The sequence below is a fragment of the Thamnophis elegans genome, chromosome 10 (assembly GCF_009769535.1).
Source record: "Thamnophis elegans isolate rThaEle1 chromosome 10, rThaEle1.pri, whole genome shotgun sequence".
NCBI classification, from domain to species: Eukaryota; Metazoa; Chordata; class Lepidosauria; order Squamata; family Colubridae; genus Thamnophis; species Thamnophis elegans.
In genome coordinates, this window is record NC_045550.1 from 52,461,314 (window position 1) to 52,488,632 (window position 27,319).

Here is a 27,319-nt window from a genome sequence, read left to right on the forward strand (position 1 = left end):
TCTCAACCAGTGTGATGTCTGGTGTATTATGCGCCAGTATTTTGTCGGTTTGTATACGGAAATCCCACAAGATCTTGACCATCTGATTTTCGGTGACTTTTCAGGCTGATGTTCCCACCAGTTTGTTGCTGTTTTAATATTAAAATTTTTGCACAAATTCCAATGGATCATTTGTGCTACTGAATTGTGCCGCAATTTATAATCAGTCTGCGTGATTTTTTTACAGCAGCTATGTGATCAACAGTTTCATCAGCTTCTTTGCAAAGTCTGCATTTGGCATCATCAGAGGATTTTTCGATTTTGGCCTTAATGGCATTTGTGCGGATAGCTTGTTCTTGCGCAGCAGGATGACTCTGTTTCTTTCTTTAATGTACCTGTTTTTAACCATAACCAAGTTTGTTCACTGTCCACTTTATCTTTTATTTTTTCCAGAAATTGACCATGCAGTGCTTTGTTCTGCCAACTCTCCATTCTTGATTTTATCACATCTTTTCTGTATTCTTGTTTTGTCTGTTGGGCCTTCAGTAGATTTTTGTTCTTTACTTCGATTAATAGATGTTCTTGAGTGTCTTTTAAATAATCAGCCAGTGCATGTTTTTCTTCTTCAACTGTTTGCTTCACTTGTAATAATCCTCTGCCACCTGATTTTCGGGGCAGATATAGTCTATCAGTATCACCACGTGGGTGTAAACTGTAGTGCATTGTCATTAGTTTCCTGGTTTTTCGTCCAAAAGGTCCAAATCAGCTTGTGTCCAGTTAACTATGCCAGCTGTGTATCTTATAACTGGTATTGCCCAGGTATTTATGGCCTTGATTGTATTTCCACCATTCAATTTAGATTTCAAAATTTTCCTAACTCTGTTGTACTCTCGCCTGACAATAGTTTTTACTTCTCCATGCTTGATGTTATCCAACTGCAGAATGCCTAAGTATTTGTAGGCTTCATTTTCTTTGCATTTAATTAGTTGGCCATTGATTATTATTATATTATTATTATTATTATATTATTATTTTTAAAAACCTCATAAGGCAGAGTATTTTAATGTTAGTAAATATGTAAAAAGCTTTTAAAGGTTTCTTCAGTTAGAAGGCTCTTAGATTGAATTACTTCCTCAAACTTATTTCTGGAATGTATCACTTTGCTTTAGAGACATTCGAATGTGATTTGTGGTTTGATGGGCTGGGAGGATTTTAAAAGTGTACACTATACACATTTATGTGAATATGAATTCATAAATATATACCAGACACACTGTTTGTGCATATGTAGGACTGGCAGGATAGCGGAATGTCAGTGTTGGAAGTGGAAGACCAAGATTTGAATCTCTAATGCAGGGGTGTACAAACTTGGGAACCTTAAGACTTGTGGACTTCAACTTCCAGAATTCCCCAGCCAGCTAGTCCACAAGTCTTAAAGTTCCCAAGTTTGGACACCCCTGCTGTAATGCTTCATCTAACTACTTTAGATATGAGAGTGGCATGAACTAAAGACTCATACCAGTTTAGTAATCTCTCATAAAAGAAACCAGTCACCATTACATTAGCAGACATCCAACAGTGAGAAGACCTGTATATCACCTGACAACTACACACTAAAGAACTTAACAGTACTCCATGAATGCTTAGAAACACAGATGAACTAGCTACTAGCATCAGGCTCCCACCCAGACTGACTAACACAAGGACAGTACTGATCATGAAACCTCTATAAGCAAACAGTACCATCTATCTACCAGCCAGTTACCTGCCTCCCCGCAAGATGGAAAGTCCTATAAAGCCATAGCCACCCAGTTATACAACTCTATGTATATTAGCATGGTTCAGAAGCATTGGAAACAACACCGGGAATCACAAAACCCAGTTGTCCATAGTTAGAGTATTGACATAAGATTCAAGTGTAGACAGACCAATCTGAGCAGTCTGAACTGACTACAAGAAAGCCTGTGACTGAATGCCATATGCATGTATCTGTGAATGCTTGATCCTATACAAAGTCAACAGAACATTAAGGACCTTCCTCAAGAATTCAATGGGACTGTGGATTGCAAAACTGGAAGTCAACTCAAGACAGCTTACACAAGTGGCCATCAAGTGTAGCATATACCAAGTGATGCAGTGCTGTTGTTCTATATAGGTTTGAGCCCCCTCAGCCAATAATTACAAGGATTAGATATGGATACAAGTTCAGGAGTAAAACTACCACCAACCAACACTTCGGCATGGATGACATCAAGCTGATGCTCAGGGTGAATTGAGACATTCACTTCCTGATCCACCTGACATGGATCTACAGGATGCACGATAATTCACACTGGAGATGTGTGGCTGGAAGCTAGTGAAGAGAGACTGATGGGGTGGAAGTGGAACTATCAACAAGTGACATAGCAAACCAGCTACAAGTATCTTGGCATCACACAGTCATATGGGAACCACAATGAGGAAGCAAGGAAGGCTTTTCAAGTACCAACAAAGAATCAGACAAGTCCTGAAGAACTAACTCAATAGGAAAATAAACCCATGTCATCAACATTAGGCTCTATTAGTTCTCAGATATCCTGCCAATATAATGAGCTGGCCAAAGGAAGACATGAAGGATGTCCATGTGAAGAACTGGAAGGTCCTCACAATGTAGAGATGTTTCCATCCCAGTTCCAATACCCAAAACTGCAGCAGCTGGGCTGGGTCTGGTGAATGTTCAAACCATGGTCCTGGAGGAAATTTAGTTTATCCAGTGATTTGTCTTGTCAACAAACCCTACGAATCAAAGGATCACTAGATCCTTTGCTGTTGGGTTTATTCTTCTGTTAGAACATATCCCAAATAGATCCAGGAGGAATTATTATATAGCTCCTAGTTCTCAAACTATTTGACAGTGACCTCTACTATAACCCCTGTTATTTGATAGATTGTCCCATATTAATATTAACATTAAAACAGGCCCTCTGTTTTCCCCATCATTTGCCTTTTAATGAATTATCATATATTCACAATCATACTTGTGTGTGAGCAGATCTAAAATAAATGTTGGTAGACTATTGCAATATCACATACAATTACATGAAATCACTGTACATTATAATGACAATACTGATAAAACAGACAGTCTCAAAATATTTTTAGGTTGTATCATTGAGGTGCGGGGGCTAGAAGTGGTGCTCTCGCCTCACAATTAGGAGGCTGTGAGTTTGATCCTAGGTAGAGGCAGGTATTCTCTCTCTGGGCACAATGAGAATAATGAACAAATCTCTGCATTGGCATCAGGAAAGGCATCCGGCAGGTAAACACTCTGCTAGCTCCATTCAGTTGACCAGACTCCACCCCACAAGGAATTATGGGGTCATTAAAGGAAGATGATAAGATACATCATTGAAAAAATAATCTTGAAGACCAGAAATTCTAACAACCTAGAAGGTTAAGGTACCAAAGGGTGATGGATTTGTCAATCTCTAGCAACGGATTACAGTAAGGTAGAGCAGAGAAGACTAGAATAAGAGTACCATGACCCGACATATGCGCGCCGACAAAACCGCCGCAACAAAATGGCGAAGTCAAAAGCATGCCTATTAAAGCACGCCCATAAAAGCGCGATTAGGGTTTTTAGGTTAGGGTTAGGGTTAGGGTTAGGGTTAGGGTTAGGGTTAGGGTTAGGGTTAGGGTTAGGGTTAGGGTTAGGGTTAGGGTTAGGGTTAGGGTTAGGGTTAGGGTTAGGGTTAGGGTTAGGTATAGGGTTAGGGTTAGGGTTAGGATAAGGGTTAGGGTTAGGGTTAGGGTTAGGGTTGTTAACGTTGTTACCATGGTTTTTGCGTTGTTTTCGATGGCGTGCTTTTGTCAGCGTGCATTTGTCAACACGCTTTAGTGGGTGCGCTTTCGACTTTGCCATTTTGTTGCGGCGGTTTTGTCAGCGCGCATTTGTTGGGGGGGCATTTGTCGGTGAACCTAAGAGTACATATATGTAGATCTGTAGTAGCAGAGTAGGATATTTTTTGAATTGGTTCAGCATAACTATAGGCTATTTTTTAAATCTCTTGAGGGATGCTGTGCTCTTTTCTACCCCTTCCTATCTTTGCCCTTAGAAAAGTAGCAGGGAATATTTCAGGATTTATTTTAGTGAAATCTTGGAAGGAATCTAAATGAACAGTTAATAACCTTGAAAGAATATACCCTATCTACTATTTTCATCAATTTTGCAAAAGACAAAAAAAAAGGTACTGGGCAGAGAAACCTCTTCAGGCAGTTTGATGCTTTTATCTGGAGTTTAATCTATTATTGCAGCCCTCCTCCTTTGCCCTCAGTAGCTTTCAGGTATTAGATCCAGACAGTGGTTAACTAATTGATGGATTTCCCTGCTTCTTTTCTACTCGCATGACTGTTGGGGAAACAACTAACTGCTTTCTATTCTGTGGATATCTCTTTTGAGGACAGATTTTTTTTTAAAAGAAAAAGACCAAGAGTTCCTGTTGTCATTTGGGCTAAAAGAAAAAAAATGGGAAAGAAAGAGAAAGATGAAAAGGTCAAACTATTGCCAAAGCACCAGAAGGTAAGACAAGAAACAATCTACTACTCTACCTAGGATCAAACTCACAGCCTCCTATAGTGAGAAACTAAGGTGAGAAGCAACCTGGAACCAAGGAGAAATTTCCCAACGGTGAGAGCCATCAACCAATGAAATAGCTTGCCTTCTGAAGTTGTGGGGTGCTCCATCATTGGAGTTTTCAAAAAGAGATTGGACAACCATTTGTCCAAAATGGTATAGGGCAGTGGTGAAATTCAATTTTTTTTCGTTCTATGAGCGTGTCTTGGTGGGCATGGCAGGGGACGTATATTTCAAAATCTCCATTCCCATCCCATTCTGGGGCCAGCCAGAGGTGATATTTGCAAACTACCGGTACTCAACATTTCTGCAACCAGTTCTCCAGAACCTGTCAGAACCTGCTGAATTTCACCCCTGGTATAGGGTCTCCTTCTCAAACAGGGGTTAGACTAGAAGACTTCTAAGGTCCTTTCCAATTCTGTTATTCTATGTTCTGAGAGAGAGAGAGAGAGAGAGAGAGAGAGAGAAGAGAGAAAGAGAGAGAGGGGGGAGAGAGGGAGGACGGGGTGAGGGAGAGAGGGAGGAAGGTGGGGGAGATCACTATTCTTCTACTGGATCTGTTTGTCCAAAAAAATTGAGGGTGTGCACACCCGCACATTCATGTGCCAGAAACCCAGAAGAACAGCCACCCAGTGCGCATGTGTGCACTGGGAAGATGATCTTCCGCATTCTGGTGTACTCATTTGCACCGGTCAGCCAGTCTTTGCACGTGCATGTACACTAGAAACCGGAAGACCAGCTGGCTGGTGTACCGAAACCCAGAAGACCAACTGGTGACAGCTCGCGTGCCTGGAGAGATGGCTCTGCATGTCACTTCTGGCACACGTGTCATAGGTTCGCCATCATAGGTCTAGCCTTTCTTCAGAGAATTCCCATTAGCCTGTACAAAACCAACTAGCAAAGACTATAGTAGTTAAAAGCCCAAGTCTTCCAGAACACAAACCAAGCAATTGGAATAGAAACATCTATGTAAGATGGAATGTATCATGGCAACTGACTTTGAACTGCTCTGCAGTTTCTCAGTTTCCTGAGAAAAAGCTCCTGATAATGGAACACTTTGACTCTCTCTTAATAGCTTAGTCTGTCAAAAATATGTCATTTTACATCAGCTTCCAGATACATTACATACATGAATGTACAGTCATCTTGATCCCCTGGAATAGGTTGAATTTGTTCCAATGTAGTAGGGGGAGCATTGTCTTCAACCAATTGTACAGGGTTGTTCTTTATGACATTTTTCTCTGTTTTTTTTGGGGATCATTTTCTCCTTTGGACAAGGATGGCACATGATTTCCAATTCTCCAGTGCTCCTCCTGAAAACAGATCATAGGATAAAGGATATATGAGAAAGATATCACTCTGAGCTTTAGAAGGTAGCCCTGGCTCACTCTTTCATTTTCTCCTTTGGAGTCTTAACATGGAAAGAAAGGAAACCTAGCATCTATCCTATGGTATTATCTTTCTAAAGATCTTATATTGACCCCCCTCCTTGATAATCTTTTGAAGGTCTTCTATAACAAGAGATTTTTTGTTCTTATGTGTTATCTTTTAAGGAGAAAAATGTCAAATCTAAAGGACAAGGTGAGCCTTTAGTACTTTCAGTAAATACAGGAAAGATGAAGAAAGAATTTAGGGGATAAGCCCCAAAATGTTAAGAAAAGGATATAAAGCCATTTTTTAAAGGTGGAGCGGGCAATGTTTGGAGGCCTTGTTGCCATAGGATCAATCTTTTCAAGGTTGACAGTGAATGATGTGGCCAAAGCAAAATGATGATGAAGCCACAGTTAAACAGATGCTACTATTATTACTTTCTGACATTCTTTTCCCCCCAAATATTTCATCTTTCTCTTCCCCGGATCCAGTTGTGGTTTTCAAAAATTGTTTGAACCTACTCTGTGGGTGTGACCTCCTTTGTGGGAGTGGCTTGCTGCCCATGTGACTGGATGGGAGTGGCTTGCCGCCCATGTGACCAGATATGAAGATGCCGATGACACTTGTCAGAACCACCTTAAATTACCTCACACACAGCACTGGCATGCATAAGAATATGGTGTAAACTTCTTTTTTAAAAGGCATCTTTGGTTTGCATTAAAACAACTTCAACACACGCAATGTTCTGATTGCACCACAAACGCAGTAGTCATCCTTACCTTTCACAGAGGCACTGAGTTTTATAAATATGAGCATGATAGCGTAGAATAATCATATCCAAGGACCAGTGGTGGGTTTCAAAAAAATTTGGAACCTCTTCTGTAGGTGTGGCCTGCTTTCCAGGTCCACGGGTGGAACTTATTTTAACCGGTTCGGTAGATTTGACGAACCGGTTCCACCAAATAGGTGCGAACTGGTAGGAACCCACCTCTGCCCAGATCATAGAGTTCTCCACTGTAACTTACTCTGTTATAGAATAGAATAACAGAATTGGAAGGGACCTTGGAGGTCTTCTAGTCCAAGCGCCTGCTTAGGCAAGAAACCCTACACCACAACAGACAAATGGTTATCCAACGTCTTCTTAAAAACTTCCACAGTTGAAGCATTCACAACGTCTGAGGCAAGTTGTTCCACTGAGTAATTGTTCTAACTGTCAAGAAATTTCTTCTTAGTTCTAAGTTGCTTCTCTCCTTTCCACCCATTGCATCTTCTCCTACCCTCAGGTGCTTTGGAGAATAGCTTGACACCCTCCTCTTTGTGGCAGCCCCTGGATATTGGAACACTGCTATCATGTCTCTCCTAGTTCCTCTTTTCATTAAACTAGACATATGCAGTTTCTGCAACCGTTCTTCATACGTTTTAGCCTCCGGTACCTTAATTATTTTTGTTGCTCTTCTCTGCACTCTTTCTAGAGTCTCAACATCTTTTTTAAATTGTGGCAACCAAAACTGAATGCAGTATTCTAAGTGTGGCCTAACCAAGGCCTTATAAAGTGGTATTAACACTTCACATGATCTTGATTCTATCCCTCTGTTTATGCAGTCTAGAACTGTGTTGACTTTTTGACAACTGCTGCTCCCCTCTTCCTCTCTCTCTTTCAGAAATTTTTTCTCTCTCTGGTTCCCTCCCCACTTCCTACTTTTTTTAATGCTTATTCCCCCTCAGGATGCAAAAATAGCTGTATGATGGTGCAACTAGGATTGATACTACAAAAATGCTTATTTTTAGTTTCATATGACTGCTAAAATAGGCATTGAAAGCAAAAGTGGTAATGTCTCAGGCATGGATGTTGCAAGGGATTAATCCTCAGGCAAAAAGTTTAGATTAAAATAGTTGAGTTAGTTAATCGAAGTTAGTTTAGGGGAAGCTAGTTTATAACTGAAAACCAGTTTTTGTTGCTGTGGATATAAACACACTTTCTATGCTAGAAAGTGGGAAAACATGAATTCTACGCCTCCTTTAGGGATAAAACTATTGGTTTACTTTGAAGTAGTCCCTCTTTCTTAGCCCTAGGAAGAAGAAGGCAATGGCAAACCATTTCAAAAAATGCTGCCAAGAAAACTGCATGGACTTGGGTCATCACCAAGAATTCATAACAACTTGAAGGCAGCCAAGAGGGGAAATAACCTTAAACACCTAGTTTAATCAGGATTAAATGCCTGATTCTACAAGCTGAGACTTAGGAATTGCATTGCAGAACCCTCCTGTATGACTCAGTTAAGTCATGGCTTCTATAGGGTCAATATTCCTGCACCAAAGTTGGATTACATTTCCAAACTCACTGCGGGATGTTTCAACCAGATATTCTGTCCTTGTTCCAATCTTGTTAGCATTCATAAGACAAGCTTCTGCTTCTTCTTCTTCTTCTTTTCTTCTTCTCTTCTTCTCTCTCTTCTTCTCTTCTTTCTTCTCTTCTTCTTCTTCTCTTTTCTTCTTTCTTTTCTTCTTCTTCTTCTCTTCTCTTCTCTCTCCTCCCCTCCTCCCCTCCTCCTCCTCCTCCTCCTCCCTCCTCCTCCTCCTCCTCCTCCTCCTCTTCTTTCTTATCAGCTAACAGAACTTAAAATGTTAAATTTACAGGCGTTCCTAAAATTCCATTTTCACTTTGTCATTATGGGGTGAATGAAGAAAAATGAATTTCAACAACGGAGAACCAGGCTGCAGCATAAACAAAATTGACAAAAGTGAAGGGGGTCTGTTTATATTCTGAATGCACTGTGTGGTCAGAAGTCACAAGACTGAGGTATTTGGGGATTTTTTTTTTTCATTTTAATTTTATTTCCATTTTTGATATTTTAAACATCTTAGCCCATGAAATATGGACAGATCCTGAACTGGAGGTGGAGTGGTAACTATGACTAGGTTAAGGCCAAGGGCAGGGTCAAACACATCATCAGTTTGGAGTTTTTATGCCCCTGTGAGAGACTTACATCTAGCCCCCTTTGAAGTCAATTGACTCTTAGCTGGTGCCAATCTACCTTGACCGTTCGAAGTTCAGATTCTTGTATATAAGCAGCATGAAATAAACTTGTAGTACTTTTTGAACTCTATCCTCCTTCCTGACTTCTTGCACAGATCCACTATGGATGCTCTACAATCTATTATTTCACCTGTGGTGGATGAAGATGATGCAGTAGATACCACACTGTGCGCTGCATTGCTTGTTGTATTGCACCCCAATTCCTATGAAATTTCCATTTCTCCTTCCTTCTGGACCAAATGCAGCTGGTAGAATAAAGATGCTTTTAACACATGCTCCGCTTTGGGACATTTCAAGGGAATGTTATGAATAACCTTTATCTCCAATTTGTCAGTGATACATTTTATCTCCTGTTTCATTGGAGGAAGCTCTAAAATAGGCCAGCTATTAAGTTTTCCAAGCAAGGGAATTTGAAACAATTCAGTAATAAACTGATCCAAATGGATCTAAATCAGCAAGTGCAAGCTCCTCATTTCAACATTTGGCTGGTCTTTAATGGTCTAAAGGCAGGTTATCAAACATGAAAGTTATTAAAGATAAGGTCAAGAATGTAAATCAGCCTTCATCTCACCTTCAGAATATGGTATCTTCATAGGTCCATCACTTTTTTTTAGACAAATTACTGCTCATCCAATTATTTTTTGAGTTATCTGGGTTCCAAGAAAAGCTTTTAGCTCCTTGAAATGTCAAGTGTCACCTTCAGCTTATTTAAAGGGGGTACATACCAAATCCTGGAGTCTTATCACTATATATATAGTGGCATTGTAGATTATTTATGTACATTTGTTTTACTGCTTTATGCTCAAGGTAGCTTTGATATAGTATAAAAAAGTAGGAGCTTGTGAGTTCTCAGATATGAAAGCTAGCTGGGTGACTGTGGGCCAGGTATTCTGTCACAGGCTAATCCACCCACAAGGTTTATGTTGTGGGGGAAATAGAAGAGGAAGCATTAGATCTGCCCTTGAGATATTCAAAATGCAAGTGGGATATATAAATGTAATGAATCAAGCACAGATAAAATTAACTATGGAGATTATCAGTCATGGTTGTCCCAAAGATGCTTTTTCAAGAGGCAACTGGACTTTCTTGTTTTTTCTTTGAAGACGTTTCACTTCTCATCCAAGTAACTTCTTCCGCTCTGACTGGATGGCAGGGAATGGAAGGATTTATATACTCCTTGCAGACAGCTAGTCATTTGCATTCTTTTAGAGAGCTGTGGAGGCTACTTGGATGCTGGTCTGTGTCTTCAGGGTCACCCGAGTCGTGCAAATTGGATGTGGAGCCTTCTTGGAACTTCTGAAAGACTCTGTTATAGAGCTGGGCTTTCTGCAGGATGTTTTCTGCCCTGTCTCCCTTCACTTTGAAGACAAACACAGGCTGTGGGAATCAGTCTATGCTGCCTACCTCTCAAACTGAAGTGTAAATGGTTCCCGTAGTCTGCAATTTTTCTGGAAATCCATTTATGCTCCCGTACTGTCTTCAAAGAAAACAAGAAAGCCCAGTTGCCTTTTGAAAAAGCACCTTTGGGACCAGACAAAATATAAAAAATGAAACTATAAAGTAGATGCTAATAATTATAGGACTAGTGGAACCAAGTGCATTTATACATTTTTTTTTCAAAGGCTAAGTCAGCTGGGATCAAACACAACTCTTCTCAGAGCTCATTCTCCCCCAGGAATAGTTCAGAAGATGCCTCATTCCCCAGTCCAGAAACATGGGCTTCTGACAGCGAGAATATACAAATGTATAGCTTTGTACCTCTCTCTTTCTTTCCTTTCCCCAGTGAGCGACAGAGGGATATATATTCTCCTACAGAATGCTTTCATCACAGTTCTGGGCAACACCTTATACTTAAATGATAATAATGGCTTACCATATTTTTCAGTGTATAAGACACACCAGAGTATAAGACGCACCAGAGTATAAGACGCACCAGAGTATAAGACGCAGCAAGGTTTTGAAGAGGAAAATTGTTTTAAAAAGGTTTTGCACTCTGCAAATCTCCCAAAAAGAGGCCCATCCCCCCCCCAAAAGGCAATGAATAGCCTTTAGGGAGCTTGCAGAGTGTCGGGGGGGGGGATGTGCACAAAATGGTTTGTTTTTCGGGGGGAAAGGGCATGGATAGCCTTTAGGAAACTTATAGAGTGCTCTGGGGGCAGGTTGGGGTAAAATTGAGCAAAAACAGCCTGTTTTTTGCTCATTTCTCCTCTCCCCAGCCCCAGGAGCTCTCTAAAAACTTCCTACAAGCTATGCAAGGCCATTTTGGTGAAGGGGGAGGGGTTTTGGGAGGCAAAAGTGCTGTATTCAGTATATAAGATGCACCCAGATTTTCAGCCTCTTTTTGAGGGAAAAAGGTACATCTTATACTCCGAAAAATATGGTATTTGACTGTATGTTGTCGCCATAGTGCGTTTTTATTGCTTGTAAGCCACCTAGAGCTGCTATGAGTGAGTAGGCATCTATATAAATTTTCTAAATGTATAAATGAAATAAAAATAATTCATGCAATGCTGAGAAAGAATGGTAAATGTTCACATTTCTACCTGTCCGAATATCCCAATCAGAATGCCAGAAATGTCCATGAGAACAATGCTACGGTCCATTGAAGAAGTCACAATAAAAAGACAGTTGTTTTGCCAACAAGACTCCAGGCAAGTGATGCAATCTTCATGTGCCTGAAATGATCTTAGTAGAGCGGGTGGTTGTGTTACAATGTTTTCCCCAAGAGCAAGGCAGTAGTCCTGATGGAAAGCAAGTAGGGTGGGGGGGGGGAGAAATAGGGGAAACATAAGTATATCTATAGCTTTAGGTTTAATTTTTAACCGTATTGTCAATTTAAAATAGGTTAAGAAGGTTCATGTAACCTGTGGGCAATATATGGAAATGTTAAGACTACATAAATATATGCTGTTCATTTTGGCAGTCTTCAGATATACCAAAGTGGGATTCACATAGTCCTTATATTGATTTAAATAATTACACGGTCCAATATCCTAACAGCTTATGTATGAATAGAGTAGCCTGTATTGTAGCTATGGCAATTGGCAAACATGATTGATCACTGAACTCCTGGAAGAGCAGCAACTGAATGGAAAGATCTATGCTATCAGCTATGCTGTATGCAAAAGAGCATGAGAATAAATCAATAGGATCAGAACGGGTGTTTGGTTCAGCATCCTTTTCCATTAGTGTCCAGGTGAATCTAAAAACCCCAAACTAAGACATTTCTTTTGCCTCTTTGATTTGTTTCTACTTGGAAACCATTTCTGGTTATTTAATAGTCAACTTCTGCAGAACAAGGAGGTTCCATAATTCATAATTACTCAAAAACACTTTCCCCATGAATGTATACCCCATTTTTATTGCTTTGGTAAAAAAACAAAACCTTGAATCTAATTCTGCTTCTTCTCTTATTCTATCCCCAACAACAATTGTAAACAACTACATTTCAACTCAATAAAAGTATATAATACTTAGCATTCACATAAAGTAGAAATATGCCTTTTGTGCATACAACTGTTACATCAATTTGTCTTCATAGTTATGATTTGACATGCAAAATACACAGTTGTACGGTAGAGATATGCACGAAGGGAGGCAGGTGTGATGTGTGTATAAGTGTAAAGAGAGAGGCTATCTAGTATGCGATATTTGTTGTGTGGCTTCGCTCACCTTTTGGGACTTGATCATAAGTATCATGCCCCAATGGTTCATAAGTCATATTATGTTGTAAATGCTTGGCCTGGTTTTATCTTAGTATGGTATGTGAACTCCCAGATATAGTGTTCGAAACCATGGGATATGATTTAATAGGCACATAATTTCAACTTGTAGCTTAATCAGTAAACAGTGGTGGTTTCAAATTTTTTTAGAACCTAGGTGGGCCTTGCTTTGTGGGAGGTGGCTTGCCAGCCATGTGACCTGGTGGGAGTGGCTTGCCAGCCATGTGACCTGGTGGGCATGGCCAACTTATAAAATGTGGTGAAACTCACTTAACAACGCTCTTGTTAGCAACCAAAATGTTGGCTCAGAAACTCTGGCATTTGAAGCACCGCAAGTCTTAAAGCTGTCAAGTTACAAGACCCTTGCACCCCTAATCCTTTAGAAAAAAAACCCAGGGGTGTTCAAACTTGACAGCTTTAAGACTTGTGGACTTCAACTCCCAGAATTCCTCCTCTCACTTGATGATGTGTGGACAGGCGGGGGAAGGGAGCTGGAACCGGTTCTAAATGGCACTGTAGATTTGTGGAACCTCTTCTATAGAAGAGGTTAGTGTTATATAGCATAAGCAAGTCCTCGCACTTGCAAATGACAGCTCGGTAGCAGCCAGGCGCGTCTTAGCCAATCAGATGCACCTGTCAGTTGCTGAGCAGGCTATTTCCAACCGCCACCCAATCTACTCCGTAACCGCCGACGATACCGGTCTACTGTTCAGACCTCCCGGTCTACTGTTAATACATTCCTGTCTACCACGCGTCCAGCCCGGTACTCTCTGTTACTTGTTACAAAGTTACTGTTGATTAAATGGTTACAGTTACCTGCGTGCCTCCTGCTTCTCGTGAGTTACAATAGTTAGAACTGGCAAGAACCCACCCCTGCAGTAAACTAATGGGTTAAACATGATTGGGTAGCACAGGTCTAAGATTAAAATATCTTTAAGGATGGGTACATATTTGCAAAGTATGAAAACATGCACAGCTTATCTGAATCAGGTCTTCCTTCCAAAATGGTACCAAATGCGTGGACTGTGCCAGATAAGGGAAGTGTCAGGGTTCCAGTAACAGACCCAAAGCAAATCAAAACTCTGAGGCCTAGAGTTTCCCCAAAGATATTTATTAGGAATGTCATATTGCATGGCTGGTGAAAACCCGACTCTGAAAGACCCGGAGATTTTCCCACCCAAATACAAACCTAAGTTCTTGCCCCTAAGTGACAAGTCCATCACAAGGCCCACTCAGGTCATAGTCTCAGCTTTAGCAGGCTTTGTTCCACACCTTTCCAACACCTGTGTAGCATCTTTGACTCCCATGGGAAAGATGGTATCTTGGCTATACATCCCCCTCAGCTATCTCTATCTCCCCCCTCACAGCTTGGCTGTGGCAACCCTGAAGATGCTCCCAAAATGGCTTCAGGGCTGACAGGAAGCTTGTTGTAATGACTAGTAGTGGAATTTGGTCAAATGCCATGATCAAGAACTGAAACAATAGACAATGTATATGCCATTAAGATATTTTTTAAAAAAATCTTGGCAAATTGTATATAATCTGTAGAATTGATCTTAAAACTATATGTTCCACATAAGGAAACATTATGTATATGTGTTTGCTTGCTTTACCTCCATCAAATCAATGCAGAAATCCTTCCTCTTACCTCTATGTCCCATATTTTTAGAGCCAGCCAACTAGATCGCTGTGGATGCGTACTGGTTTCGTTTTTCAGTTGTCATAATAATTGGCCCTACTCCACTGTGAGCTTCAAATTCTGCTAGTAGCTTGCTTCTTCCGTATTCCAAACCGACCAACCAGCACCTCCACAAGACAACCAGGTTGGCTCCCACCTAAAATAGGAAGATAAGGAAGTGTAAAGAAGATGGGTCTAATCTCATACTATGAGGCTTGGCTCAAATACAATGCATGAAAAATAGTGTATTTGAGTAGCCCAAGATCATGGGCTCATGGATCTCTGTTTTGTGTATCTCTCAAACAATCTTGAGGGACAATTACTGTGTAGACTGATAAAGGTAATTGAGAGGAGGGAGGGAGAGAGGGAGGAGGGGAGGGGGAGGGGAGGGGAGGATGGGAGGGAGGGAGGGAGAGAGGAGAGAGAGAGAGAGGAGAGAACATGAATGACCGTATTTCTATTTTGTGCAAATATTTATAAGATTAAAGCCTTATCTTGAAGTCTTCCCTTACATCAGGGGTGTCCAAACTGGGAACCTTAAGACTTGTGGAGTTGAAGTCCACAAGTCTTAAAGTTCCCAACTTTGGACATTCCTAACTTACATGTTCTTTTTGAGAATAGTAAAATAGAAACGTACATTTGGTTTAACTTTCTAATACAGTAATTTTTTTTTCCCCATCATGAGCCATTTTTACTGCAAGTGAAGCTTGCTAGATGGGTGTTATGTGGCTTTTAGTCTTCATTTTAATACTGCAGCTTTCTACCGCAGTGAAATATGCAGCATTCTCACACCGGGAGAAGCTATCACAATAAGAAATTAAGCTTTAGAAACCTATTTCCCAGACTTTTTTTATTTTCTATTTGCAAAACTTGTACACGGCAACTGTAAATCTTCATATAACTGGTTTTTACTTTGGCAAAGTAAAGTTCCTCTTGTCAGTTTTATGTAGTTTATGGGCACCAAAGAATCCTAAATAATCTTAAAGCAACAGATTTCTTAAATCATTGGACATAAATCTGCAAAAAGATTCCAATTTACCTTAGAGGGGAAACAATGATATTTTCATTCAGAAACATCTGTGGGAGGGGGAGGGGCTGAGAAATTACTTTATTTTCTGAAGATTAGTTGCAGCAAAGCTCTCAACTGGACCCAAAATTCCATCATCATCGTGCAATGCTATTCCAACTTACAGAGGCATAAATCAATATTATTTACTTAAGAGACTCTCTGGGTAACCAGCCTTTCATCATGGATTAGCTCTTTGGAATGTACCTTCAATACCAAACTCAATTTAGTTCTGATTCAAATAAAAGAAAGCAAATAATCAACCTCCGAGAGCCGAGGTGGCGCAGTGGTTAGAGTGCTCTCCTGCAGCCACTTCAGCTGACTGTTATCTGCAGTTCAAGCGGTTCAAATCTCACCGGCTCAAGGTTGACTCAGCCTTCCATCCCTTCCGAGGTGGGTGAAATGTGGACCAGACTGTGGGGGCGATATGCTGACTCTGTAAACCGCTTAGAGAGGGCTGAAAGCCCTATGAAGCAGTATATAAGTCAAACTGCTATTGCTAGTGCTAACCTGCTTAGAAATATTTATATATTTTGGAAGTGAGACATTAATTTTGGGAGAATGTTAATTCATTAATTATCAAAATGAATGGGATTTATTATGTTTGGGCAGATGTGAGACGAAAGTAAGGAGGTTTCAATATTACTTAAATATCTTTTGGGATGAAAAGTATAGGAATTGTGAGGAAGATATTTGATTATTAAAAATATACAGCTTCATTGTATAAATTCACAAGGACTGAATCATAAATCAAAACTGAAGAAAAAAGTTCAGATATGCCGAAAGACAAGAAAAAGTGAACTAGTTCATCTTTTCATCATCGAAATCCTTCATTCATTGGTCTGAATGCTGTCCTCATTAATCTGCCCTCTTTTAAAATTTCAGTTGGGCAATGTATCGCCTTACTCCGAAGAGGTTTATATTAGTCGATAAACAGAGTTGGAAGGGATCTTATAGGTCATCTAGTTCCAACCCCACCCCCCACCCCCCGCTCAAGCAGGAGACCCAACTCCATTTCTGACAAATGGCAGTCCAATCTCTTCTTGAAAGTCTCAAGTGATGAAGCCCCCACAACTTTTGAAGGCAATGCCTCAGAAAAATGAAGGAAGGGATTATAGGTAGTCCTTGCCTTACAATCACAATTCGGACCAGATTTCCATTGCTAAGCAAGCATGTGGTTTATTAAGTGCCTGATTTTAATTTATTTTTGCCACAGTCTTAAGTAAATCACTGTAATTGTTAAATGAATCACAAAGTCATTAAGCAAATCCACCTTCCCCCCTGCCGCCCAATTGACATTGCTGGAAGCTAGTTGGGAAGGTTGCTTATGCCTGTCATGTGACCCCAAGAGACTGCAACTATTTTAAATACATGCCAATGCCAAGCAATTGCAATAGCACTTAGATTTATACAGCTTTATAGTTCTTTACAGGCCTCTCTAAGCGGTTTACAGAGTCAGCCTATTGCCCCAACAATCTGGTCCTCATTTTACCCACCTGGGAAGGATGGAAGGCTGAGTCGACCTTGAGCCTGGTGAGATTTGAACTGCCAAATTGCAGGCAGTTGGCAGTCAGTACTGCACTCAGCCCACAGTACTGCACTGTAAACACTGTGCCACCACGGCTCATAGCACACAAATCTTGATCACACAACCTTTGGGATGCTACAGTGGCTTGAAATGCAATGACCAGTCCATAAGTCACTTCAGTGTCATTGTAACTTCAAAAGTTTGCTAAACAAATTGTTGTAAATTGTGGACAGCCTTGATTCTGTAAACCGCTTAGAGAGGTCTGTAAAGCACTGTGAAGCAGTATATAAGTCTAAGTGCTATTGCTATAGTTTACCTGTGGTTGAGGTATTTCTACTCTCCAAGAAGACAAGTCTAGTTATAGCATTGTAGTTTTCAGCTTCAGGATTAGCTGCAGACTTCATATGTTTGTCAGATGTTTGTTCTGTAGCATTTGAGAACCTGTGGGTATAATAATTTAAAAAACAGGTTAGTGTATATGATTGGAGGGTGTTGCGGGCGCACCAGCAGAGTTTGGACAGTGAGGAGGTTCGGGAGGAACATGGCCAGTCCTGGAGGCTGGGGAAGGTTCAGAACGAGGGCTCAGAGGCAGAGATAGGCCAAGGCCGTCTGGCAGTGCTCAGCTGCCTTCGGAGCTAGACAGCAGTGAGGCAGAAGAACAGCTGGAGCTTGTTCCCAGTGTGCACATGCCAGGAGAAAAGAACAGCTAAGAAATCAGGGTTGACTTGGGAGTAAAGCCACAGGTGGGCAGTGAATGGCCCCTCCCATAGGAAATAAAAGAGAAGTGAAACAGGAGTAGGCTTTTGCAGGAAACAATTCATTCATTCGTTTGTTGATTCATTTCAGGAGTGTGAAGATCTGTCCATGAATCTCAGAGACTCTGTGCCAAGTCTTTCCTTGCATAGCACTGCATTTGAAATATTTACATGGCAGCTTTCCAAGTTAGATAAGGTCTGTGGTCATAAATTCACCTTGGAAAGACTGTTTACTAGGTCTTTGCTGAATGTGAATGACAGCAATTCACATTTGTTTAATAAAAAGGGTTTTGTTGAGACCAGAAATCTGTCTCATGCTTTTTGGGGAAATCTAGATCAGAACAGAGGGGAAGCCAGATTTCACAGTGTCAACAATGATCATGATCCCACATACAAAAGATGTAGGTGAACTTAGAACTTAGATTTATATATCACTCCACAACCTTCTCTACATGGTTTACATAGTCGGCATATTGCCCCCAACAATCTGGGTCCTCATTTTACCGACCTCAAAAGGATGGAAGGCTGAGTCAACCTTGAATCAATGAGACTTGAACTCCTGAACTGCTGGCAGTCAGCAGTCAGAAGAATTAGCTTGCATACGTCAACCAGTTTTGAAGAGCTATTTTGACAGATTAATATGAGAACTGTTGATAGAATTCTTCCATAAAAAAAAAACCAGAAGCCTCATTGGTAATTTTCCTTTCTATAATTCTAAACCAACTAGCTTTGCTAAACGCTTTAAAATATTTTAAAAAGATGACAAAGGAACTGAATTCTCAAGATCACAACATTTATGCTAAGTTGCACAACTATACCAGGTTCACATAATACATTAGAAGCTGGGAAAATGGAATTTGATGGTTTGCTGTGGGAATCAAACCTTGGCACTTAGAATAAATGGTCTTTTCTCTTGACCTTCAGTATGGTTTATTTGTTGGGGCACAAAATTGCGTTAGGTCCTAAATTCTGGTTTTAGCATTTAGCCTGCCAAATGCAATGTGTATGTATCACTGAATTCATATAGAAATACAGCTGGTTTGCAATTTGGAGTCATGACTTCTGACTCTTGCTGTAACCAGTGGGAGCTTTTGCATAGATTCATGAACCAATTATGCCCCTTTCCTGGTCTAGAAAGCCTTTCTCATGGTCACTCATACCTTGGTCATTTCCCATTTGGGTTATTGAGCTGCCTTTGAAAACCACCCAGAAGTTATAACTGGTCCAGAATGCAGTGGTATACACAGTGATGATGGATCCCCCTAAATTTGGCCACATTACACCTCTCCTACATAATCTGAATTGGTCCCAGTTTCTTCCAAGTGCAATTCAAGGTGCTGGTCAGTAGTGGATTCCTGTTGCAACTAGTATGGTGCAATGGGGTCAGGCATCCACCACATGCATCCGCGCAGCATGCAAGCAGCGTGCAAATGCGTACTTACCACCCGTGACTCTCCAGCTGCTTGGCAGAGCATTGCACAGGTGCTGTATGCTCCATGCACGTAATCCCCGATTGGTCAAATACAGGTAAGGAGGGTGGGCAGGCCGTGCAGAGCACCATATCGGAACGGTACCTGGTGCTCCCAGCAGGCACCGGTACACCCGTACTGGGGCATACCTGTCATATCCCACAACTTATGTTGGTTATTATCTTTAAAGCCCTATATGGAACAAGATCAGGTTACTGTTGAACCAGCTCTGCTTAAGAATATCTGCTTGTCTGACCAGATTCAGTAGAGTATATGAATTCCTAGTCCCCTCTTTTAAATGCTGCCACCATCTGGGACCTAGAAAGTGTGTCTTCTCATGGCAGCCTCTGCCCTTTGGGACACCCTTCCTATCGAAATCTGGCAGTCCCCTGCCCTTTTTTAACTTTTCAAAATACTCTGACTTTTCCCCCAGGCACTAGATAGGGTGAAATTGCGAAATGTACTTGCTATGGGCTAGGTCTTTGGATTGCAATTGTTTTGAATTTCATATTTTTTATTGCTAATAGATGTTGTCTTATCTCTTGGTTCTGTTTGGGACAAGATGGGTAGCTCTATACATGCTTGAAATAAGTAAATAAAATCAACTTGTTGTGTCATTTAAAATTAGGACTACCTGTTCAAGACTGCAAACAATCTGAATCACTGCCAGATGGAAATAGAGACTTACAGTTTCTATAGCTCTGTGCCACCTTCAAGCTCTATCCAAATTCAATTGGCTATGTTAACCCTGTCTATAGTTTGCTAGGAACATGCCGACATTATTAAATAGTTATGAAAGTAACTAGATTTTGCACAATGAAGTTGACATATGAATCTATAGTTCAGGTGCATATGTCATATTATACTAACGATTTTCATAAAACAAAAATAATGAACACTTCTAGTTAATTTCTCATAACTAGGTTATTTAAGGGAAGTGAAAGTGAGAAGAGAAAAAGTAAATCAGCAATCAGATTTCAATATTACATGCAATAGTCTTGTTTCTATCTTCATTCATATTTGGTATAACTCATAGGTTAAAATAATAATAATTGAATATTATGTCCACATGGTGATATCCGGGGGGGGGGGGGAACTGTCTGTGTTGTGCTACATAGAAACATTGTTGTTGTTAGTTGAGAAGTTGTGTCCGAGCTATCACGACCCCATGGACAATGTTCCTCCAGGCCTTCCTGTCCTCTACCATCCTCTGGAGTCCATTTAAGCTCACAGAATTTGGGACTTTTAAAAAGAAGTCTAATTAGGTTTATAAAACTGGCTCTAAAATTATATGATCTTACCTGTTGGCTTTTGACCTAACTTGGACAGCATGTTGCTTTAATTACATTTCGATCTAGTTGAGTAAAAACTGTGGCTCCGTATAATGCTACGTTTCAGTATTTTACCATGGCCAACATCCACACGGCTTATTTTTTAATATATATGAGAATTTTGGTGCTCTCAGAGGGATTTTCTGTTCATTTTTTTCAGCTTTCAAACACTATAGCTTTGTGATCCATGGAGAGCTGATCTTTAAGCCTGTTTCAAAGGATATGGACGGGCAACATGGGAATGGAGTAAGAATGCTGGAAGAGAAGTGAAATCCCCAAATTATTCTGGGTGTAAGAACAATTTATGTGGGTTTTTGGTTCCCAGTCTACAAGAGATATCAGCACAAGTAAATATGCTTATACTGTTGAGATAAAGTAGTATCTTAATTAGTCCCTTAGCTTAGCTGCTGGGTTTTTTTTAAGGGAAAAGTACTCAGCTACTTTAGCTTTCTTGTTTCTGTACAAGGAGGGAAGCTGAAAGTTATAATTTAAAGGCTGACAAAGTTCCTAGTGTTATACTAGAAATTTAAAATTAATAGAATGTTATTTGTGGGGTATCCTCCCATCCTACTAGGTTTGATAGAATGGGTGTGTTATGTAATTATTTGATAGAACCAGTGTAGGATTCAAAAAAAATTTACTACCGATTCTGTGGGTGTGGCTTGGTGGGCGTGGCAAGGGAAGAATAGTGCAAAATCCCCATTCCCTTCCCACTCCAGGGGAAGGATACTGTAAAATCTCCATTTCCACCCCACTCCAGGGGAAGGATACTGTAAAATTCCCTCCCCATCCCACTAACCTGCTTTCCAGCTCTGTTCTCCTGTGCAGGGCAACAGAAGAAGACCCAGCCAATCGGCTGGGACTCTGACATCTGGGACTCAGGAGGCAGCAAATAGAGAGGGAGGAGCCAGCCAGAGGTGGTATTTGCTGGTTATCTGAACTAATCAAAATTTCCACTACCAGTTCTCCAGAACTGGTCAGAACTGGCTGAATACCATCTCTGGATGGGACCTTGGAGGTCTGCCTTCTTGATGGGCCACCTCAGTTCTTTGAAATAGTGAGACCCAAGGAATCCCTACTCTTTCAGCTTTCTGGAAGGCTGTGAAGACCTGGTCTTCCCCCAAGCATTGAGTTACGATAGGAGTTGAACTATGAGAGTGATTGGTCTGGTGTGTGGGAGAAGGAATTTCGTTTTTAACTATGATTTTTATGGATTGTTGTGAGACACCTTGAGTCATCATGTGAGATAAGTGGTCACCAAAGTCTGATAAATAAATAAAATTAATAAATTTGAATGATTCATTTTGTAGGCAAATCCACAGAGTAATGCCACCTACATAATATAGCATTTTTCCTCAATAAGCAGTCCTACCAGTATTGTTTCCTTAGAAATAGGAATATGAAATCTGAATTACTTAGTTAGTTACTTAGTTAGTTAGTATTACCAAGTGTCAGATGTCAGAAGAGGCTACGGAGTTACAATTACTTCCCATACATTTCTTCACATAATTCAGAAATGAGCTGATTCTGGTGTCCAAATGTTACTCTGAATGTAGCCTTCTCCAAATGTCTTCAAACATAAAGGGACGTATGATGTAATTGGGATTACAGAAACATGATGGGATGAATCTTACCTACTAGTAGAATACCTTGTTTTGGAAGAACATGTAATACAAGAGAGGAGAGAGTGTATAACAGGAATGAACATGCATGTACAGAGGTCCATTGGACTGATATTAATAATAATGTTGAATTGTTAAGATAAAATGACTAGCTAATAGAATGGGTATTTTGCTAAGAGTATAGGAAAAGAATAAACAGAGGTAGGAGGAAGAGTTAAGCATATCATCAGTTTAGTGTTGTTGCATTCCCACAAGCACTCTGAGTCCAAGCCCTCCTGAATTCCATTGACCCTTATGTGGTTCCAATTTAGTATTGAACTTGAGTTGACCAGATTAATGTTGGGTGCAAATATTTTGGACCTTTTATAAGGTTGCAGCATAGCTTATTCAAGACAATGCAAAGAATCTGGTCAATTCAAGTCCAGCACTAAATTGGTGCCAGACAGGGGTTAATAGAATTGAGAAGAGTTGGACTAGGAGTGCTTGTGGGAACACAATGAATCTAAGCTGATGGCGCACTTAACGCTGAAGCTCTGCCTACTATTCCCCTACAGGAACAAAACCAATCAGAGGACATAGGTGAAGATTTATTAAAGCAAATAACTGAAATATCAGAAAAACAGAAAACAGCTACAATGGAAGATTTCACATACCTGGACATCTGTTTAGATAATGAATGTTGCCAAACACAAGGTATTGAATATTATTTTTACTCAAGTTGGCAATCATTTTGCCTTTGTTAAAACTGAGATGCATACTAGGGGATCTCTGCTAGCTCGGATTTGATCCTTAGTAACAGGAAGAACTAATTGAAGATATTAAAATAATAGAAACTTTGGATGCATTGACCACACAATTAGTTTATTGTGTTTTTAATAACAAAACAAAAAGGCAACCATGGATTTTATTAACTGACTCCTAGTTGAACCATGATTAGCTGATTTTATTAAACTAAGAGAAGTAGTAAAGGAGATGCTATGAGAAGAAAAAAATTAATTGAAAAGATGGCACAGCTGTCTGAGACTTCTTGAAAAGGAAATTAAGGATTGCACAAAGAATACCAGTGAGAAATAAAGCATTATTTCAAACAGATGAAATTGGATGCTTATTGGAAATAGAAAGATGGTTTAACAACCAAGGAAGTCAACAAAGCTTCAGGTCAGAAGTGAAGAATGAAATCTGGAAGGCAAAAAAGGCTAATCAGCTAGGACTAGCAGAATCCAGCAGGAAGGATTTTAAAAAATCTATGGAGGAAGACAAAGGCACCATTATCTTTAAATTTGTTGCTTAATCCAAATGGAGAGATTGATTGATTGATTTTATTATACTTATATGCCGCCCTTTTCCCCCAAAGGGGACTCAGGGCGGCTCACAATTCAAATCAGGGAAGGGTGGTACAGACAAAAAATAAAAGATGAAACATAACAATACATAATTTAAAAACACACAACAGTCATACCATTCGAGACAGGGGCAACAGCTCTTTAGCCCCAGGCCTGTCGGAACAGCCAGGTTTTAACGGCTTTGCGGAAGGCCTGGAGGGTGGTGAAGGTTCGAATCTCCATGGGGAGTTCGTTCCAGAGGGTCGGAGCAGCCACAGAGAAGGCTCTCCTCCGGGTAGTCGCCAGTCGGCACTGGCTGGCGGATGGAATTCGGAGGAGGCCTAATCTGTGGGATCTAATTGGTCTAGTGGAGGTGATTGGCAGCAGGCGGTCTCTCAAGTACCCAGGTCCAATACCATGAAGGGCTTTATAAGTGACAACTAGCGCTTTGAAGCGTATCCGGAGACCAATAGGCAGCCAGTGCAGTTCGCGGAGGATAGGTGTTACGTGGGTGAACCAAGGTCTTAAGAGATGACCAAGAAAAGATCAATAATTATTATTTTGCATCCGAAATAAGTGGTGATTTGAGTCACATCAAGAGTCTCTAGTTTATTCAAGTGAAATCACTGCTTCTTTTCTCTTGGTCATCATCCTTACTGAATTTTGCTAGCCTTAGATAATTTTCTGCCTTTGCCTTTCAGACCTCATTCCTTTTACTGCTGACCCTTTGAGACAAGAGGGGAGGATGAAAAGTCCAGAGTGATATAACAAATGAACTTCTAATTTAAAGGTGTTCAATTCCTCAAGCCCTGATGGAATATACTGAAGGAGAAGACTGAAGGAATTTGCTGAAGAACTTTATCAATTAACTTTCAGAGCTTCTGGCAACTGGGGAGGTGCCAGAGGTCTGGAGAAGAACAAGGAAAGGGGAAAAAAGATCTTAGTAATTATTAAGAGGTGAACCTACAATCAATAGCTGGAAAGATGTTAGAGCAGGTTATAAAGCAGACTATTTGCAAGCATTGAGGACACAATGCTGTAATTCCAGCCAACAGTCAATATAGGTTTATCAAAAATAGCTCACATGAAACAAATGTCATCACCTTCTTTGACAAGGCAAATTACTTTAAGGGACCATGGAAATACTATAGATATAAATTAATTTCAACAAAGCTATCGGAAAGGTTTCATACAATGCAACATTCTTATTGACAAGCTGGCTTGGATGATCCTACTTGAAGAGGAATCCACAACTGGCTGATTAATTCATGCTCAGAGACTCAGCATGAATGGTTCCATATTGAGTTGGACAACAACAGCCAGTGGATTTGGTATTCTTCAACATTTTTATTAACCGTCTGGATAACAAGGTTGATGGGTTGTTGGTAAAATTTGTGGATGTCACAGTATTGAGCACTATGGCCAATACTTTGGAAGACAGAACAAGGTAGTAATCTAATCAACAGAGGATGGGACACAGAAGTGAGAGAAACAAGAAATCCTTCAACAAAGAAAAATATAATTTATTTAGGGAAGAAAATATGTAAGAAGTAGGATGTCAGGCTTCCAAATAAAAACCCCAACGAAATAAGACTTCCAGGGTTGAGTTTCCTCAAAGTTCCACTTTATTACAGATGTCATATTGGCACATCTGGGAAAACGCGAATCTGAAAGTTTCCAGGTTTTCCCCACCCAAGTGAAAGTTCAAGTCCTGGCCCAGCACCCACATTTCCATCATATGGTCCAATCAGGCACTGTCCTAACTGGAGATGCCTCCCAGTCACACCACTCCAAGTGCAGGGCAAGATGTCATTGATTCTCTGAGAAAGGAATGTAATTTAGACTATATATCTCCCATACTCCATACCCCATACTCTCCCATATTCTATATATTATTTAGACTATATATCTCCCATACGCCATACTTCCACAGTAGCAAATGTGGCAGGCCTGAAGGCCCAATGTAAAAGATGGCTTCCAGGCCTGACATAGGATTCATGACTTAGAAGCACTATATGAAAGACTTGAGTGTGGCCATTGACAACAACCTTAATATGTATCACTATTGTGGGACACTTGTTGGAAGGACTAACACAGTTCAGGCCTTTATTGGAAGAAACCCTGTATCTAAGAACAAAATGTGAAAGCTTTGCTCCTTTTGACTCTTCACTGTTGAGACCATGCTGGGAATTTTAAATATCCTAAGACCCCATTTCTAGAAGGATATTGACAAATTGGAATGGGTTCAGAGGGCAACAAAGATTCAAGGAGTTAAGAGCATGCTCTGTGAGGATAGGCTGAAGCAACCTCCATACTGTTCTGTATGAAGGGGAAAATGCAGAGAAGATACAAGAACATAATCTGGATATAAGAACATAGCCAAGAATTGTTCTTCATGGCCAATTGGCCACAGAAACTAGGACCAGGCATAAGTTTCAGCTACCTAGATTTGCTTTAAATATATGCAAAACCAATCTTCCTATATAGGTTGTAGGTTCTCCACCTGTCAGGGTTCCAAATAACAGACCCAATGCAATCAAAACTCTGAGGCTAAATTGTTCCTCCAAGTCCATAGTCCAATATGAGGCATGTCATATTGGCACATCTCGTGAAAACCTGACTCTGAAGGTCCTGAGGTTTTCCCCATCCAAATTAAACTTTAAAGTTCCTTGCCCCAGACTTCATGTCCATCACATGGTCCAACCAGGTCACAATCCCAACTCCAGTTGGCTTCAGTCCACTCCTCGCCAGCATATGGTGGGAATGTCCTTGATTCCCAGGATAAATGTCAGAGTTTGTTGCAGAAAAATCAAATCCAGAAAGCACACACAGATAACTGATTCATCTGGATTCATTAACTTCTTTATATACATAAAAACAGATGAATAAATGCACAATACCAATAGAAGATTCTTTCAGTGTAGTAGAAGTTACAAGCAGAACACAAGCAGGAGATAACAGTTTTATTTCAGAGCAGACAGAGACTCATTTCCAGCACAGAGATTAATACCAACAAGACTAGTTTCAGTTTCAGTTCTCAGCATAGATTCAGATCTGTTTAAGCTCCCATTGGCTGACCATGTTACCATGTCTCTCCCAGTCATGAATATTCTAACAAGAAAGAATTTTATTTTGGTTACAAGTCCCCAGCTATTTCTACTCCCCACGCCCATTCCCACAGCTCCAACCAGCCTTGTTGTGGCAGCCCTGAAGATGCTCCAAAATGGCTTCAGGGTTGACACCACCTCTGAAGATGTTAAGATGCCTGGAGAGCAATTTCTCCAAAATGTTTTAATTGGTTGTTTTCCTGCTCATTGCAGAGGGTTGGACCGTGACCCGTCAAAACCGCGTTCCACAAAAGCGCGGTCGACGAAATCGCGCATGTGACGTCATCACAACGCGATGAAAAAGATTGAAAAATTGAAATAAAAATTAAATTACAGCAAGCCGATTCACATAAAGGTAAGGGTTAGGTTAAGGGTTAGGGTTAGGGTTAGAGCGTTAGCGTTACGTTTAGCGTTAGGTTAAGGGTTAGCGTTAGGTTTTTCGTTACGTTAAGGGTTAGGTTTAGGGTTAGGTTTAGGGTTAGGTTAAGGGTTAGGTTTAGGGTTAGGTTTAGGGTTAGGTTTGGGGGGGTTAGGGTAAGGTTTTTGCTTTATTTTTACATTTTTCGATCTTTTTCGTCGTGCTGTGATGACGTCACATACGCGCTTTCGTCGACCGCGATTTTGTCGTCCAAGGTTTTGTGGTACAACCGGGTTGGACAAGATGGTCCTTGTAGTCTCATCAAGGTGCTCATTTTTATGATCCTATAATTCTGACTTTTA

General features: G+C 40.5%; 1 protein-coding gene across 1 annotated transcript in view; it reads right to left on the reverse strand.

The window, feature by feature from the left end:
- Positions 1-27,319, reverse strand: part of WDR49 (WD repeat domain 49) — a 127,837-nt gene that overhangs the window by 12,474 nt on the left and 88,044 nt on the right. The window contains 10 exon segments of the mRNA XM_032224895.1: positions 5,721-5,850; positions 5,853-5,904; positions 11,543-11,740; positions 14,370-14,390; positions 14,393-14,418; positions 14,421-14,501; positions 14,504-14,556; positions 15,507-15,585; positions 17,310-17,434; positions 24,848-24,947. Of these exon segments, the coding sequence (XP_032080786.1) occupies positions 5,721-5,850; positions 5,853-5,904; positions 11,543-11,740; positions 14,370-14,390; positions 14,393-14,418; positions 14,421-14,501; positions 14,504-14,556; positions 15,507-15,585; positions 17,310-17,434; positions 24,848-24,947 (865 nt within the window).